This window comes from Kogia breviceps, chromosome 11 (genome assembly GCF_026419965.1).
Source record: "Kogia breviceps isolate mKogBre1 chromosome 11, mKogBre1 haplotype 1, whole genome shotgun sequence".
NCBI lineage: Eukaryota > Metazoa > Chordata > Mammalia > Artiodactyla > Physeteridae > Kogia > Kogia breviceps.
The window spans coordinates 67,880,276-67,898,089 of NC_081320.1; the positions used below are offsets into that span (position 1 = coordinate 67,880,276).

General features: G+C 33.5%; 1 protein-coding gene across 1 annotated transcript in view; it reads left to right on the forward strand.

Annotated features, from left to right (window-relative positions):
• Positions 1–17,814, forward strand: part of LRPPRC (leucine rich pentatricopeptide repeat containing) — a 108,398-nt gene that overhangs the window by 22,268 nt on the left and 68,316 nt on the right. Inside the window, exons 5-14 of the mRNA XM_059079400.2 lie at positions 24–82; positions 763–849; positions 1,468–1,594; positions 1,925–2,069; positions 2,383–2,528; positions 2,759–2,864; positions 2,946–3,053; positions 8,928–9,046; positions 10,775–10,868; positions 14,182–14,248. Of these exons, the coding sequence (XP_058935383.1) occupies positions 24–82; positions 763–849; positions 1,468–1,594; positions 1,925–2,069; positions 2,383–2,528; positions 2,759–2,864; positions 2,946–3,053; positions 8,928–9,046; positions 10,775–10,868; positions 14,182–14,248 (1,058 nt within the window). The remainder of the gene's footprint in view (positions 1–23; positions 83–762; positions 850–1,467; positions 1,595–1,924; positions 2,070–2,382; positions 2,529–2,758; positions 2,865–2,945; positions 3,054–8,927; positions 9,047–10,774; positions 10,869–14,181; positions 14,249–17,814) is intronic.

The window sequence follows — 17,814 nt, forward strand, 5'->3', positions numbered from 1 at the left end:
TAACTGGCCCATTTCATTGACAGGTGACATACCAAAGGTTGATTGCTGCTTATTGTAATATGGGAGATATTGAAGGTGCCAGGTATGTAATTCTATAAATATATGTTTAAGCAAACATATTTGTAAGTCTTGTAAACCTAGAATATTTTCATTCTTCTTTTTAAGTTTCTACTTAGTATGAAAATTATTTCAGAAGTATTTTAACCTAGCAAATTTGGTCATATGACTTAGATAAAATACAAAATTTTGTAAAAGGGGAAATGTAATTGAAAATTGCTATTTTAATTAAAAATTTCATTTACTGGAGCAGAAGTTTAAAATTGTTGAGGTACAAAGCTGGCTTTACTTTTTTTTTTTAATTGCTGTTTCCAAAAGTAAATGTCCTTAACCATTTACACTGTATTCATTTATAAAACTGATAATATTCTCTTTATTTCAGTGATTTGTATAAAATTAGTTATGACATTTCTCTGCTCATGTAAAATTTATTAATACTTTTGGATGGAGGTTTTAGGAAATAAGGAATAAATTGAAATGTACAATCTCATTTTTAATAAAATGAATCATTAAACTTTATGCTTTTTAAAGGTTAATTAGTACAGAAGAAACCATCAGATTTTTAAAACTTACCTACTGTTTTTAACAAGAGTACTTCAAGACTATTGATATAACTTCAGGGAGTGGAATTTTGTGTGCACATGTTGTAAAAGGTGTTTTTCATGTGTATTTCCAAGAAGTATTTTTATATCTCTTTCGTTGCAGCAAGATTCTTGGATTTATGAAAACTAAGGATCTTCCAGTCACAGAGGCAGTATTCAGTGCTCTTGTTACAGGGCATGCAAGAGCTGGGTAATGTTCTACCTAAGGTTTTATTCTCAAATGAGATTTAAATTACAGAAATTATTGTGGAAAAATTTTAAGCTATGTTTATCTACCCTCTCAAAAAAAATCTTGAGTGTGTGTGGTAGAACATGCATATCTTAAAGTAAATTATTCTTTAATTTATCTGTTTCATCAAACTTTTATTTGAAGATTTCAGTTTTAAAAATTGGACTTGATCCAAAGTAACTGACTTTATAAAGTTTATTAACTACTCTGCTAGTGACCTGGAAAATATTTTTATTTCTGAAGAATAATTTACTAAATGTTATTCTTTCCTAAAAAGGTAAATTTGAGTCACAACATACCAAGTGAAAGAGGGCATGTTATTTAATGGCTATGTAATTATTATTTAATTTGATTTCTCTTTTGGAAAAGTTACCTATAAAAATTTGAGATGTTTATGATCTTTATTATTTCAGAAACCTGTTACCAGTTTAATATGTATTTATCCTTTTCTGATGTTATGATTCTCAATGGTACTTAAGAATTTTAATTTTAATAAGCGTAAGTAATACATTCTAGATTAAATGATACATTTGGCAGTATTATGGTAATCCATTTTATTTTCTTTGAATTAACTTACAGAGATATGGAGAATGCAGAAAATATTCTCACAGTGATGAAAGAGGCTGGAATTGAGCCTGGTCCAGACACATACATAGCACTGTTGAATGCATATGCCGAGAAGGGTGACATTGACCATGTTAAACAGGTGTGACTTATATAAATAAACATACTTTAAAATCATTTGTATAAACTGCTACATTTTGCATGATGCAGAAAAGTGTAGTTTATATCTGTTTTTAAAGATATCTCTTGAAGACAGTCTTGAAGGAGAATTTTTACTATAGTTCAGTACTTTGGTGTCGATGTAACAGTTATTGTTGGAATAGAATGTTTTTCTGTTTTATAAAAAGTCTTAAACCTTTAGATGTTATATGTTTCTAATTTTTTAAAATCTTGGTATTTTAATTTATTTAGCTTTAATAAAAAAAAAAACTTGTTTCTAACTTGTTCTTCTAATTTCTGGAACTGTCTATAGACCCTGGAGAAAGTGGAGAAGTCTGATCTTTACCTTATGGATCGTGATATATTGCAAATTATCTTTAGCTTCAGTAAAGCTGGGTATCCTCAATATGTCTCAGAAATTTTGGAAAAAATTACATATGAAAGAAGATATATTCCAGGTAGTTTTACAATTTTTATTTTCATGATTTTTCTAAAAATAAGAATTAATATTTTTACATGATGGAAAGGGCATTCTCTAACAATAGGGTATTGTGGTAGATGAACTTAAGATTCTTTTAAAGTCAGCTTAATAAACTGAAAAACTTGGGTGAATGAATACGTGGGAATGTTTTGATTTGGAAGTGTTTCACTATTATTTAGGCAGATAAATCCTTTTGGTATTTGTAGTTCATAAGTTTGTCTTTCATATTGGTAGCAGTGTAGAAATATTGTTCAAACCAGTAACAAAAGATGTCTTTGTTTTCTTTCCAGATACAATGAACCTCATTTTGCTTTTAGTCACAGAAAAATTGGAAGATACAGCATTGCAGATTTTATTAGCATGTCCTATATCAAGGGAAGACAGCCTGAGTGACTTTGGCAGTTTCTTTTTACGACACTGTGTGACTATGAATACGGTATTTACATAGTCTGTTTTTACTTTGTAGACAGTGTAATCGGCAGTGAAATAATATTCTTTAAAATACGAGAACATATTATGAGATTAGACCAACTATAAATATTAAGAGAACTTTGTTTTTGTGTTGGAAGATTGTTGGATAGAAAGAGGGTGAGAAGTTCAAATTTTTTATCTCAAAAGTGGTAGAATATTTGCAGATTAAGTTGATGTGGTGCCTTTCTTTTCTAGCCTGCAGAGAAGCTTAAAGACTACTGTAAGAAGTTAAAGGAAGCCCAGATGCACACATCTCCTTTCCAGTTCACACTCCAGTGTGCTTTACTAGCCAAAAAAATCGGTACTATATTCTCGTAATTAAAACTCACGTAATTAAGTTTTACTGAGGTAGCTTTGTAATATTTTATGGTGTCTCTTTCAGATTTGGCAGAAGCTCTAATGAAGGCTCTGAAGGAAGAAGGTTTTCCTATCAGAACTCATTATTTCTGGCCATTACTAGTTGGACATCAGAAGGAGAAAAATGTTCAAGGTTAGGTTTTACCTTTTACAGATTTAATAGTGGTTTAGATATCCAGTATAACAGTTTCTACACACATTTAATTGAATTATTTGGGAAAACATGCTTATTAGATCTTACGAGAAAATAGAATTAAGTCATAGTAAAGTATTAGGTAAACGTTTAAAAAACAAACATAATGGATTTCTTTCATCTTAATTTCATTTCTTAATTCATCTCTGATCTCGATATTCACACTTGTGATTGTGGTTTTAAATAGTTCATTATTTTTAAGTTTTTCAAAAAACTCTTTAGTTCTTGATTTTACATACATACAGTGTTTGAAATTAGTCTAGCCTTATTAAAGATGCAATATATACAATCAGACCATTTTCTTTGTGGACCAGTCTATTTCTTCTTAACTGAGCTGAGTTAAAATAATAGGAAAGGCAGGAAAACTTTTATTGCAAAATGAATGCTCATGACCTGACAGCCAACTGATTGAAGGACAGAAATGTTCAATCTTTGAGGTTCTTAAGTACATTTAAGCATTTAGCATACTTTTCCCTGTACACATGGGATGTCTATAGGATATGAATAAGAATTGAACAAATATTAAATTTTAGAGTACAGTATCTAATTCTTTGGTTTGCATTATTGGTAATTCAGAAAGAGTAGTCTCATAAAAAGATGCTTTTAACAGAAGTACTTCCCCCTTGGGGAAACAAAAAATGGTCTTTTTCATTTTATCTCGCCGTATAATGTGCTTTAGAATGAGATGCAGAGTTGTTAGTATGACATTGGGTGACAAACAAAATGCACAAACAACAAAAAAAGTGCTTTTAGCAGACTTTCATATTGCAATTTTATTTAAATATATAGCTGTTTTCTGGTTTAAAGGAAATAGTGAAACAAGTATTCCCTAATTGTTTCTGGCTGTAAAAGTCTCTAAATCCTTTTTAGAAAAATTTTTGTGAAAACAATATGCTAGTTGATTAACTCTTTGCATATCTTCCAGTTCTGAAAGCTCTAAGAGTTAACCTTTAACCCTAGTATTTTTGAACCACAGAAAGTTTACATCATTCCATGCAAATCTTTGGCCATGTGAGTATTGTCCACGATACACAGATATGAAAATACTTTTGGTACTCCTGTTGAAATGTTTGTTTATTCATCAGGTAAATTTGCTTTTCTCAACCTGTCATGGTATCTAGACTTGAATTGGTTACTACATTTTTACTACTTAGTAAACATGAAAGAATTCAGGTAATTCTTTCCATAGTTGTAGCTCAAACTAGTAGAAAGGACTTTATCTTGAAGCCATTTTTTTCTTAGAATCAAAGGTGCCTTGTTGAAAGCTCACATTATATTAATGAAGGAACTGAGAGCCCAGAGAGATTCAGTGGCTGATCTTAGGTTCCACATCTAGTTGTCAGTAGTGCTGGGATTAGCACTAGGATTTCTGTCCTCCTGTTTTAAATACTTATTTATATGCTGTACTTGTTTTATAAAAATTCTTAGCTATTGGTTAAAAATTAGGTATCAATTTTGGCATTAAGGACACATTTTAAAAGTGGTACCAAGTTTTCTAATCAGTGAAGGTTTTAACTGGAAAAATAGGAAAGCTGGAAAGTTAACTTGAGAGTACAAGAGATTGTCAGCTGTTTTACAGTTTTTAAAAAGTACTTTCTCCTTTGCAGGAAGTCCTGAAATTGCGTCAAGTATGTATTCTACAGTCTTTTCTTCATGTAACAGGGAAATGGCTGTATATATTCTATATAGTTTCTTTAGTGTAAGATAAGAAAGTAAGATTCTTTTTAGTGCAGTGAATTTGTTTTTTGTCTGGGGAAAGTCATTATAAACTGGTAGAAATAAATAATTAACAGAAGAAAATAATGGCTGCAGAGATGGAGGATGTAGAGGAGTGTTTCATAAGGAATAAATAAAACCCTTCAGGAAATCAAAGAAAGGTATGTAGAGGTCAGATCAGACTGAACCAGGTGTTCAACAATAGGATGATCAAACTTCTATTGAATTCTAGAATTTTTCTTGTTGCAAATTTGGCCATCACCAACCCTTAAAAAAGATTCTTATAATAATTTCCTCATGGCTTATCTTGCTAGTATTTTCTCTATTGTGCAAATGGAAAGGTGCAAATGGAAAAGTCCTCTCTTAGAATTTTAGCAAATTGGCCCAAGTGAGAGGAAATAATGCAGAATGATTGAGGGATTATCTACATCCCTTGGTATATTTAGGAAATGTGAAAATAAGAATATAAAACAGGTAAAATATAAAAGGAAGGGCTGGTATGAAAACCTAAATGCCAGTTGAGTGAAATGGTTGAATAGATGATACTTTTTAAAAAGTAAGAAATTGCCTCCTCATAAAGTGAGCGCTCTGGGTAGAGTCTAAAATTATGTGGAGTAAACACTCCTAGTTGGTGGAATTTGTTCAGGAAAACCATATATCTTTCCCAATAGTTTGAACTACTTTAATTCTTATAAAACTTTTTGAGTGGAGACTTTCCTTTAGATTCATAAACTTTCTTGTACCTACATTTGAAATATTTTTACTAGATTGTTTAGATTTTCTAAGTTCACAGAGGTTTGGGATCCTCGTTTATCTAAGTTAATATATGATTATTTTAATCTTTTATTTTAAAAAGAAATATGAATTGTATTTTTGAGGAGGAGGTATGTAGGTATGTCAGTTCAATCACCTTTCTTTCTCCTGATTGAGAAGTGTTTCCCTCTTCCTGTCCAACTATAGTTACTGAAGGGAATATCCTTGTGTGCTTCCTCAGAGTGCTTGAGGGAGTGACTGAACTTGGCTGAGCAATGGTGTGAACCCAGGTTTTCTTAAACCTGCTTTAGTTTCAGTTGGAAAGATACATAAGTTACAAATGCTACCAACCCAGGTCATCTAAACAGCAGAATGCACTCCTCTCCCTGCAAAACATTGGAAAAATGAATTAAGAGAATAAAATATATTTGAGGCATAGATGATGAGGGGAAGCGTTTGTATAGGAATAGGAATCTTCTATCTGCAATCAATTTGTTGGCCTGTTTTCAAACATTAGAAAATGAAATAGAGTTACCTTATGCTAAATTTTAGAAATTATTAGGGTATTTTAAGACAGCTAAAAAAATTAAATCACTGTTACTATTAACATTTGTTTGGTATTTTTAGGGTTTGACACTTTTTTTTTTTTTTTTTTTTTAGTTTTATTGACCACCCTGAGAAGTAAATAGGCAGCTTTATTATCATTCCTGTATGCAAAATGACTTGATCCCACATCCTTCTGATTGGAGGGAAAAGTGTAGGTTTTTGCATTTTTGTAGTATTACAAGCACCTGCCAACAATTAGGAGACAAGGTTTCTTTTTCAAGTAATGTCTCTGATCTTGAAGAAATCGCTTACTTTAACACTTCTGTTAAAATACAGATTATTGGACTTCTAAAGGCATTTCCAGCTTAGAGAAGTATACACCCCTCTTCTCCCTGCCCACCCAATAGGCTGAAATGAAAGCCTTGTTAATATGAACCTGATATATTGATCTAAACTGAGTTGCAATACTGCGATTCTTTTTGTTCAGTATGTTCTGTTTTTCCTGTTGTCTTCTATCTTCCTGTAGGCCTAGACCACAGAATTTCTTCTGTACTTGTGGGTAGTATTTACAATTTTTGTTACTTTGCTTCTGTCCATTCACTAGGCATTGAACTCTTATAGGTCAGAAAATTGTTCTATTTATTGAGTGCCTTGACTCGTATTGCCTTGCTTATTAATTCGTGGATGGTGGGTAGACGGATCAAGCCCAAAGGTACGTGTTACAGTGTCTAGAAGGCATGGTGCTGGCATACTGCCATTTCTAGCGTGTAAGTGAAGAAATAGTGGCTCAGAAAAGTGGAGTTACTTGCTCAGATTTACACTGCCATTAAGTGGAAGAACCAGGGTTGAAAGGTAGGTCTCTTTAAATTGCAAAAGCTGTTTTTGTTTTGTCACTTCACTGTAGTGTCTTATCAGACATTTAGCTACGTACTTTAAACCATGGTCATGAAAGCAGTCATTACTGGCCAGAAGGGACACTGAGGACATTAGATTAGCAGAAGTCTACTACTAGTAATTGAAAAGCAGCTAAAAAGAAAAGAAAAGCAGCTATGTCCTCCTGTCAGGTGCTTAGTAATCTTTGCATATGAAGAAGAGCGCAGTGTGATTGCCATTTTTATGATAGATATGAAGGTGACTAGTACTAATTCCCAAGAAGTTGTTAGAGGAATAGTTGTAAATTTTGCTTACAATTATTGTTAGACTTGTGTGTGCTATATGGACCAACTCTACATGCATGTTCTCTTAAATTTATAAGTAAGCACATGCCTTGTCTTTCAGGGATTTTTCCCTCTGTTATTTTTACATCTTGAAAAATATATCTAATTATCTAAGGTTTTGAAGATATTAGGTAATTTTAAACATAATGAACTGTTTAAAATGTTTTGATTCATAATTTAAATCTTATCTAAAAGAATTGTGCAGATATTCATAATGTAGTTGGACTTGCCTGTATGTTTCTGTATTCAGTGAGAATTTACAGTCAAGTTTTTGTATTAGAGTGTATTACCTAACAAATATATGGAAATATAATTTTTCTGTAGATGATACCATAGGGCAAAAATAGGGACATTTAGGGGAAGTTGTAATACTGTGAAAGTAATGAAGCTAAAGAAGTAAATTTTAAAGAGGAAAACAAGTGAGTCCTTTCTTTGATTAAACTGCTGCCTCTGTCAAAAATAGGTAATACCGGGCTTCCCTGGTGGTGCAGTGGTTGAGAATCTGCCTGCCGATACAGGGGACACGGGTTCGTGCCCCGGTCCGGGAGGATCCCACATGCCGCGGAGCGGCTGGGCCCATAAGCCTGTGCGTCTGGAGCTTGTGCGTCTGGAGCCTGTGCTCCGCAATGGGAGAGGCCACAACAGTGAGAGGCCCGTGTACCGCAAAAAAAAAAAAAAAAAAAAAAAAAAAAATAGGTAATACCTGAGTAGTTTGACAATATTCTAGAATTAATTGGTCTGATTTAAATCAGTTTATACTATTTAAAGCTAACTGTAGCTTTGGAAAACATGAACTGTACTATTAAGTTAGTAAAAGATATTTTTACAAATGGGGGAAGAGAAAGGACTTTTATAGTTTAAAATATAATGAGACTAATTCATTAGAATCAGTTGTTCTCTATTCATTTTTTGTTCTTGTATTAGGAAATAGGAAATCACTAGTTGGTCACAATTAGGGAATTCTTTACGTAAGTGCTTATATTTTTTTAAACTTATTTTAAATTTTTTTTCAAAGTAATCACTCAAAAATCATACATAGTTTTACAAGTCAAATATACTGCACAGTTTATAACAAAAGCAGCCATCCTCTGCCTATTCCATCCCACCTGAGTCCCATACCTGAGACAAAAGTGTTCATAAATGCTTAACTTAAAAACACTTTTGTCTTGGAAAGATCTCCTCTCACCCCATTCCTCTAATCCCTTCTCGCTGCAGTATTTAGTCATGTCAAGTTTTATTTTGTAAATCCATATTGCTCTGTGATAGCAATGCTGTTTTATGATCTCTGTTCATTTGGGATACTGGAAATTACTAAGCATCTTGCTTGTTTTCATTTTTCTTATAATTTCTAGGGTATTTCCTTAGCACTTTCTCCTGAATTAATAGGGAGAGATGAAGGAAGGAGCAATAAAATTTTTTCATTTATCATCTTATTATCCAGTTGTGTTGTTCTTTCTCTTTCAGATAAACAAAATGCTGAGTACTTTCCCTACATTCAGAAAGTAAATGAACTGAAAATTTTGATTTTTTGTTAATTTATTCCAAGTTCCTCATCTTTGTGCTTCTAAATTTCATTTTACAGGTATAGTTGAAGTCCTCAAAGGAATGCATGAACTAGGAGTAACTCCTGATCAGGAGACATACATAAATTACGTGTTTCCATGCTTTGATAGTGTAAAGTCAGTTCGTGCTATTTTGCAGGTGAGTACAACTGTGGTTTTAATTTCGTAATTGAAGAACATTTTCCCTCCCTAACGTTTCATGGTAATCAAAAAAAAAAAGTCACTGAGCTGAGGACTAAAATGGTTATGTTGCTATATAATTTTCTGAAGCTTTGTAAAAAGATTGGTTAGTGTAACATCTGTAGTTTTTTAAAATATATATATTTATTTATTTAATATTTATTTTGGCTGCACCAGGTCTTAGTTGTGGCATGTGGGATCTTTAATTGTGGCATTCAGGCTTCTTAGTTGTGGCATGTGAACTCTTAGTTGCAGCATGCGTGTGGGATCTAGTTCCCCTACCAGGGATCAAACCTGGGCCCCCTGCATTGGGAGTATGGAGTCTTACCCACTGGACCAACAGGAAAGTCTGGCATCTGTAGTTACTAAACTTAAAAGTCTTATAAAGGTAAAGTAGTATTTTTCTTGTGTGTTGAAAAGACAGTATGCCAATATCAGACAAAATTTAAATGAAACAGTTTCACTCTTTAATCCCACTCTACAGTGCAACTGCACCTTTCATTTTTGAATATTACTTTTCACTTTTATATGAATTTTCATAATAAACTCTTAGTATATTTACTATTCTGGGTTTTTTTCTTAAGTAATCTTTTGTTTGACCCCAGAGCATTGTTTTCCTGCCAGATAATTCCTGTCCCCACCAGAATAATTAAGGCATTATAATGGGGCATATGAAAAATTGACCCAGTGTACTGAGTCAGCAACGGTTACACTTTCCATTTTCAGAATAAAGTGCTATGCAATTAGGAACAACGTGGCGGAGTACCACACATTTTCGTAAGAAATATTTTGTTCAGAAGACCTGTTTCCTAGGTGGTTATTCACATAATGCCTTTATTTTTCTAATATTGTTAGAGTGTTCTTTTCTTTCCTTGAAATGATTTCATAATTACAGTCCTCTTAAAGGGAGAGTTTATGTCTTGAGTGTCTTTACCTTTCTTCCCTGAGTATTTAACAGTGTATTTTGACACTGTGCTATACATATTTTACTGTTAAAAAATATATTTAAAAAAGAAATTTTCCCACATGTTCTTATTTCCCCAAAACCTACTTTTTTCACTTGGCACCTTTACATTATAGTATGTAATTCCACAAATGATTGTTTATGCTTATATGATGTTTTATTGTGTGGATATACTGTAATTTATCTTTATTCATTTCTTATTATTGATTAATTAATTTTTAATATTGTGCTATTATTATAAAGTGGTTCAGTAAATATGTTTGGCTAAATTTCAGCCCATATACTTAAATTATTAAATACGATGTTGAGATAAGTCATTAGCCATTTGGAGTTAAATAAAAATAAATTTGATCTTTACCTCATTATATGTCTTAAAATATTTTAGATCATTAGAGCATTCAATTTTTATTTTGTTGTTAATTAGAGAATTGTTCTAATGTCTTCGATAGTAAACTCTTCCTAGAAGGAAGGCACTTTAAGGATAACAGATTATTTGAATTTGAAGATAAGCATTTAATTTGGGATGTTGGGACTGTATCTCATAGCTTTTGCTGAAGTTTGGTTATTCAGTTTATTTGTGTTATTTTAGAAAACAATCTTTTTTTAAATGAAGGATTATCAGAATACGGTCATATAAAGAAATGGGAAAACAGGAAATTTGAATGACATATCAAAATATTTTTAGCTGAGGTATATTATCATTGAAATATGCTTTATCCCTAGGAAAATGGATGTCTACATGAAGATAGTATATTTTCTCAAGCTGAATTGAGAATTGAAGCAGGAAATGGAAACTTAGACTATATTTTATCATTTTGTAAGTATGCAGCATTAGAAGAAAGCTTGACAGGTGTTAATTTCAGTTACTTTTGAGGGCATACAGGGTGGTTCATGCCCTCACTGCCTGCCTCAGGTAGTTCAAAGTATTTTCCTCAAAAGCAAGGAAGTTTTTATATGTTTTATTTAAGTTAGCCTTATAAGATAGTTTGTGAGTTTAACTTGTAGATAATTTGGAAGTAACTTTAAAGTTAATAGGACCTTGGAGATAACATGGTGTTAGGTTGGACTGGGGACCCAGAGGACTTGGGTCCTATTTATAATTAAGCTGCTGATTATGGGACCTGAAACAAATATCCATATTGTTCTTTTGTTTCAATTTTATGAAATGGGATAGTATTGCCTATCTGTCTAACTTGTGGGAGTTGCGAGAATCATACGAGATCTTGTTTTTGAAAGTGTTTTCTAAACTAATGCTTATTATGATCCTAAGTTACACGAAGCCATCTCCCAGTCCTCATTATTAGAAACACAGTAAATGTTTCCAAACACTTATAAATGATAGGGTGCTTTACAACGTTCATCACATGTTAATAAACTTCCTCCATTGATAGATGAAGAAAGGCAGAGAGATGTTAAATGATTTGCCCAAAGTTAGTGATTGAGTCAGAACCAAGATCATCTAATCTTAAACTTATTTTTCCACTATACTATGTTTTAATTTTAATAAATTAGACATTTTTTAATTTTAATTTTTAACATATCTATGGCATTATCTTGACAGTGTTTCAGATCTTGTGAAAGAGATATCTATTAAAAATAAATATACAAACATCAATTTCTAGCCCACTGAGATGTTAAAAGTTAAGATTTTATTAACGTATATTCAAATTGTGTAAGTGGAAGCTTTGTAAAAACCAGATTACTGGTATATATTACCTGTGTTTGAGTTATTTAAAATAGTTTATTGTATTATTATAAAGGCAAAGGCGACGTGTTCAGTATGAAAGCGTTGACTGTTAGGGGTGTAGTTATTTGAGTGTAAGCTTGAGTATTAATGCTGGCTGCTATCCGAGAGTATTGATTTTGCCTTCTACTCTGTATAATATATAGATTTTCCATACTGACAAAATGAAAACAGAGAAGCATTAGCTGAGGAATCTGGGTGCATAAGGTGGATACATGAGAGCTGCCTTTTCCCTTTATCATACCATCCATTCCACTTCATTGTCAACCTCTTGAATTTTTTCACACTTGTTTGTTGCTAAGGAAACTAGATGCTTTTTGTCAGCAGCCTTCCAGCTTGCTGAGATGTTTCTGGTCACCTTTTTAATGAATAAAAACTTGATAATATTCTGTAAAATACTAATTTGAATAGTTTAGAAGTAAGTTTCCAAGAAATTGTTTATTAAATGTGAAAAAGAAAAATGCCATGAACTTAAAGACTAAAGATTTCAGCTCCCTCACCCTTTGAATCACAGATATTTGAAGAGTAGTTAGTTCTGTAATTGCTGGTATTCCCTGTAGACGGCTTATAGATAGGCACTTTTGGTTACTACAAGGAATGGCAGGTAGTAGAGAAAAGTAAATGGCTTGTTTTTTTTTAAAATTGAGGTACAATTGATATACAGTATTAGTTTCAGGTGTACAACATAATTATTCAATATTTGTGTATATTGCAAAGTGGTCATCACAGTAAGTCTGGTTAACATTCGTCCACATACATGGTTACAGAAATTTTTTTTTCTTGTGATGAGGGTTTCAAAGATCTACTCTCTCAACAACTTTCACATATGAAATATAATATTAACTGTTGTCACCATGCTGTACATTCCATCCCCCTGACTTATTAAATGGCTTATTTTGATCAAGTTTGTGGAGTAGTAAGAAACATTTTCCCACTTGATTTTGTAGGCATGGAAATTAATTTGATCAAGCAAAGTTAAAGGTTACCAGAAAGCATGTGGTGTATCCACTTTAAAATTCCTGAGTGACTAAATGCAGCTCATTTCAGAGACGATTTTTAGAGTTTTAAATGCCACATGAAACTCCTGAGAAACTTATGCTTCCTGTTCAAGGGATCTAATAGTCGGTCTAAAATATTTCTCCTTATGTGTGCGGGTTAAATTTTTATTCATATTTAGGGAGATGAGCAAATCTTAAAACCTACTGTGATTTTTCCCATGAATTTCTTTTTTTTTTTTTTTAAGTTAACCAGCTATCTTAATCTTTACCTAAACTGTATTTATTAATTCTGTCTTCAGAATTTGCCTCCACTATGAGTTCCTGTCTAATTCCATCCCTCTTGAATCATTCAGTAGCCACTTTGCATATATACTGAAAAGATTAAAACAATTACTTATAACATGGCACTATTTTAATATAGTGACAGGGAAAAATAAATTCAGGATATGCCTACTGTGATTCTGTCCCAAGCCAATTATGGCAAGGGTTATGTGGAGAATCAGGTCTTATGCATTAAGGCCTGATTCTTTTTTTTTCTTTTTTGCGTTACGCGGGCCTCACTGTTGTGGCCTCTCCTGTTGCGGAGCGCAGGCTCAGTGGCCATGGCTCACGGGCCTAGCCACTACATGGCATGTAAGATCTTCCCGGACCAGGGCACAAACCCGTGTCCTCTGCATCGGCAGGCGGACTCTCAACCACTGCACAACCAGGGAAGCCCAGGCCTGATTCTTATACTAAGGCAAATCAGGCTTAGAATGTCAGCACTGAAACATACAAGGCTGTAGACTTAAATACCAAAATGAATGGTAGAGCAAACAAATCATCAGAAAAGTGAAAGATCAGTATAAATCAGTTACATAACAGAGGTAAAGAGGTTATTATGACTTTAGGTTGTCACTCTTGCATGAATGCAGGTCAAAGATCATGTGGAAAATAGAATGAGGAAGTGTGAGTGGTTCAACAGAATCTAACACCACTCTCAGAAAAGAACTTTCTGCCTCATCTTCTGTCTTTAAAGGGTAGTTGCAGTTTCTCCCTTCATAGTGCCATGTTGTCCAGTAACATACAGCCTTGGTATGTGTACCAGACTGACTCTGAGTATATGCTGGTAGATTAGTTATTGCCATTTATACAAAAGAATATTTATAAATTCATTAGTTGTGTAGATTTATATAAATGAAGTAAAGTATTTTAAAAGGATAGCTTATATTGCCAATATATATTTATGCAATTTCTAATAAACTTCGTATGAAAACTTTTCCATTTTTAAAATAGTATTTCCCAGATGAAAATTGAAAGGTATTGGTATAAATGTGCTTTCAAATAAATTGATAATTTAAGTTTTTGGTTTTGGTCTGGGGTTTTATGATGATTATTTTCTTTTGCAGTGGAATCAAATACATTGCCTTTCTCATTTGCTTCATTGAGAAGCAGCCTAATTCTAGGCTTTAAGAGGTAAGATGATCCACCTTATATAATCTTTGCCTGAATATAGACTGATTTCTCCTTTTTGACCTGCTGTGTGAGGAAAGAAACAGATATTCTTATCTTCCAGTATAATAGTTACCTGAATTAACCTTATCTATTTTATTCTTCCTACTAAGTAGTTGTGAGTTTAGGCTGCCTTTTTTTATCATCTATTCCAAGAAATTCATACTGATTTGGTAGAGGTCTTGTTTCACAAAAAGAGAGCACTCTTTGAAAATGGCGAGTTGGAGTTATAGACAAATTTGCATGTATATTTGATTTATACTTTGAGCATTTAATTACAAGAGGACTTTTATTCAGTGCAATACTACTCTCCTCCTCGGTGTGCTCAGGGAATGTTAATGACCTTTTCTCCCAATTTTGTTGTTTTGAAAATATTCAGACATAAAGACAAGTTGAAAGAGTGGTAAAGGAAATACATACCCTTTATGTAGATTCACCAGTTGTTGATATTTTGCCATATTGACTTGCTTTCTCTCTCATACACTTTTTCTCTAATATATACATATGGACATATACATATACATATATACACTTTTTCTCCTTTTTTGCCGAATTCCTTGAAGTTGTAGACATCATGATACTGGATCCTTCAGTATCTGTCTTAAGAATAAGGTCATCATCTTATGTAATCACAATACCAGTATCACTCCTAAAAATTAACAATACTATAATATCAACAAATATACATAGTGTGTGTTAAGATTGTCCCAGCTGTTCTAAAATTGTTTTATAGCTGTTTTACTTTTTGATGATTCAGTTAAGTTCATGCATGGTATTTGATTGCTATCTCTTTATTCTCTTAAAAATAATTCCTTACTTTTTTGGTGGTGGTGGGGAAAGAGTCGAGGCTTCTTTCTCTATAGAATGTCCCTCTCATACTTTGTGTTTACCTAATTTTTCCCTCACGATCATACTCAGATTGAACATTTTTAGCAAGTATATTTCATAGGTGATTGGCAGTTCTTAAGGAATATAATGTCAGGTGTCCAACTTTGGTGCCATCAGCTAATTTTGATCATTTGCTCACATTGGTCACCCCCACTTCTCTTCCTTGCAAAGGAACCTCATCTCCTTTGTAATTAGTAAGGCGTCTGTGGGGTGATACTTTGAGATAGTGTGTCTACCCTGTTTCCTAGCACCTTTCACTCAGTGGTGATAGTAGCTGTTGGTAGTCCTTGTTGAATCAGTTGTTAGCAGAGGTGGTTGCAAAAGGATGAGTTTCTAATATTGTCATTCTTTCTGTGTTTATAATGTTAATGACTTCTGATATTGATCCCAGTAATTTTTAGACTGTTGATGGAAGCACTAGGTTTTCTGTTGACATCTCTGGAACCTCCACTGCAGGCAAGAAGAGATAGAACAAGTAGGAGGGATTCTTGTTGCCATTCTTTATTTAGCCACTACAGTTCCACTCCTCTCATACACCTACATACATTTAAATAATTGCTATTTTCCTGAAGTTAAAAACAAAAACCAAGGTCTGTGCCTTTACAAATAAAGTTTGAAAAATATAGAACACATAATCAAGTAGATAAAAATGCTAGTAGAGCCAGATTTTAAAACAAGAACCCATAATGCATTATGAAGTGAAATATAGTGACTTTTCATATAATTGTCCTTGACAAAAGACTTGAAAACAAGTTTTTCATATAAACTTCCAGATCATGGGTATTTCCTTCTTTACCTTTATTATTTTTTTTATAGTCAGTTTGAAAGGCAGTTGTTATATTCCACAAATCCTAGACTTCTTTTTTTAAAAAAATAAATTTATTTATTTATTTTTGGTTGCGTTGGGTCTTCGTTGCTGAGCACAGGCTTTCTATAGTTGCGACGAGCGGGGGCTACTCTTGTTGCGGAGCAGGGGCTCCAGGCCTGCGGGCTTCAGTAGTTGTGGCGCACAGGCTTGGTTGCTCCACGGTATGTGGGAGTTTCCCGGACCAGAGCTTGAACCCGTGTCCCCTGCATTGGCAGGTGGATTCTTAACCATTGCGCCACCAGGGAAGCCCAATCCTAGACTTCTTAAACAAAGTATTTGGACTATAAAGTTGATTCAGTTTGATGAAAAAAACCTAATTGCATATTCTGATATATACCTGGGTCAGTCATTGAGCTTTTAGTGGCTTAAAGATTATAGTATGGAGAGGTGCTCACCTTTCCAGTAAGTGTGTCTGGTTGCTCTGTTTTCTGTTTCTACTTTTTAATTTTGTGTCATCTTTGCTGTAAGATTTTTTTTTTTTTTTTTTTACTATCCCTCTTGACAACTTTCAGTATACTTAACCTTAACCTACATACACTAAAATAATTTGCTGTTTCTGTTTATTGTGGGCTGGGAAGTTAGATACCCTAATGCACTGCAATTTGGAAAAATAAAATGTTCTAAATAAGGGCATGCTCAGACACTATCAAACTCTTAGAGGAAAACATAGGCAGAACACTATACGACATAAATCACAGCAAGATCCTTTTTGACCCATCTCCTAGAGAAATGGAAATAAAAACAAAAATAAACAAATGGGACCTAATGAAACTTAAAAGCTTTTGCACAGCAAAGGATACCATAAACAAGACCAAAAGACAACCCTCAGAATGGGAGAAAATATTTGCAAATGAAGCAACTGACAAAGGATTAATTTCCAAAATTTATAAGCAACTCATGCAGCTCAATAACAAAAAAACAAACAACCCAATCCAAAAATGGGCAGAAGAACTAAATAGACATTTCTCCAAAGAAGATATACAGATTGCTAACAAACACATGAAAGAATGCTCAACCTCATTAATCATTAGAGAAATGCAAATCAAAACTACAATGAGATATCATCTCACACCGGTCAGATTGGCCATCATCAAAAACTCTAGAAACAATAAATGCTGGAGAGGGTGTGGAGAAAAGGGAACCCTCTTGCACTGCTGGTGGGAATGTAAATTGATACAGCCGCTATGGAGAACAGTATGGAGGTTCCTTAAAAAACTACAAATAGAACTACCATACGACCCTGCAATCCCACTACTGGGCATATACCCTGAGAAAACCATAATTCAAAAAGAGTCATGTACCACAATGTTCACTGCAGCTCTATTTACAATAGCCAGGACATGGAAGCAACCTAAGTATCCATCAACAGATGAATGGATAAAGAAGATGTGGCACATATATACAATGGAATATTACTCAGCCATAAAAAGAAATGAAACTGAGTTATTTATAATGAGGTGGATGGACCTGGAGTCTGTCATACAGAGTGAAGTAAGTCAGAAGGAGAAAAACAAATACCGTATGCTAACACATATATATGGACTCTAAGGGAAAAAAATGTCATGAAGAGATTAGTGGTAGGACGGGAATAAAACACAGACTTACCCGAGCATGGACTTGAGGATATGGGGAGGGGGAAGGGTGGGCTGTGATGAAGTGAGAGAGTGGCAGGGACATATATACACTATCAAATGTAAATTAGATAGCTAGTGGGAAGCTGCCGCATAGCACAGGGAGATCACCTCTGTGCTTTGTGACCACCTAGAGGGGTGGG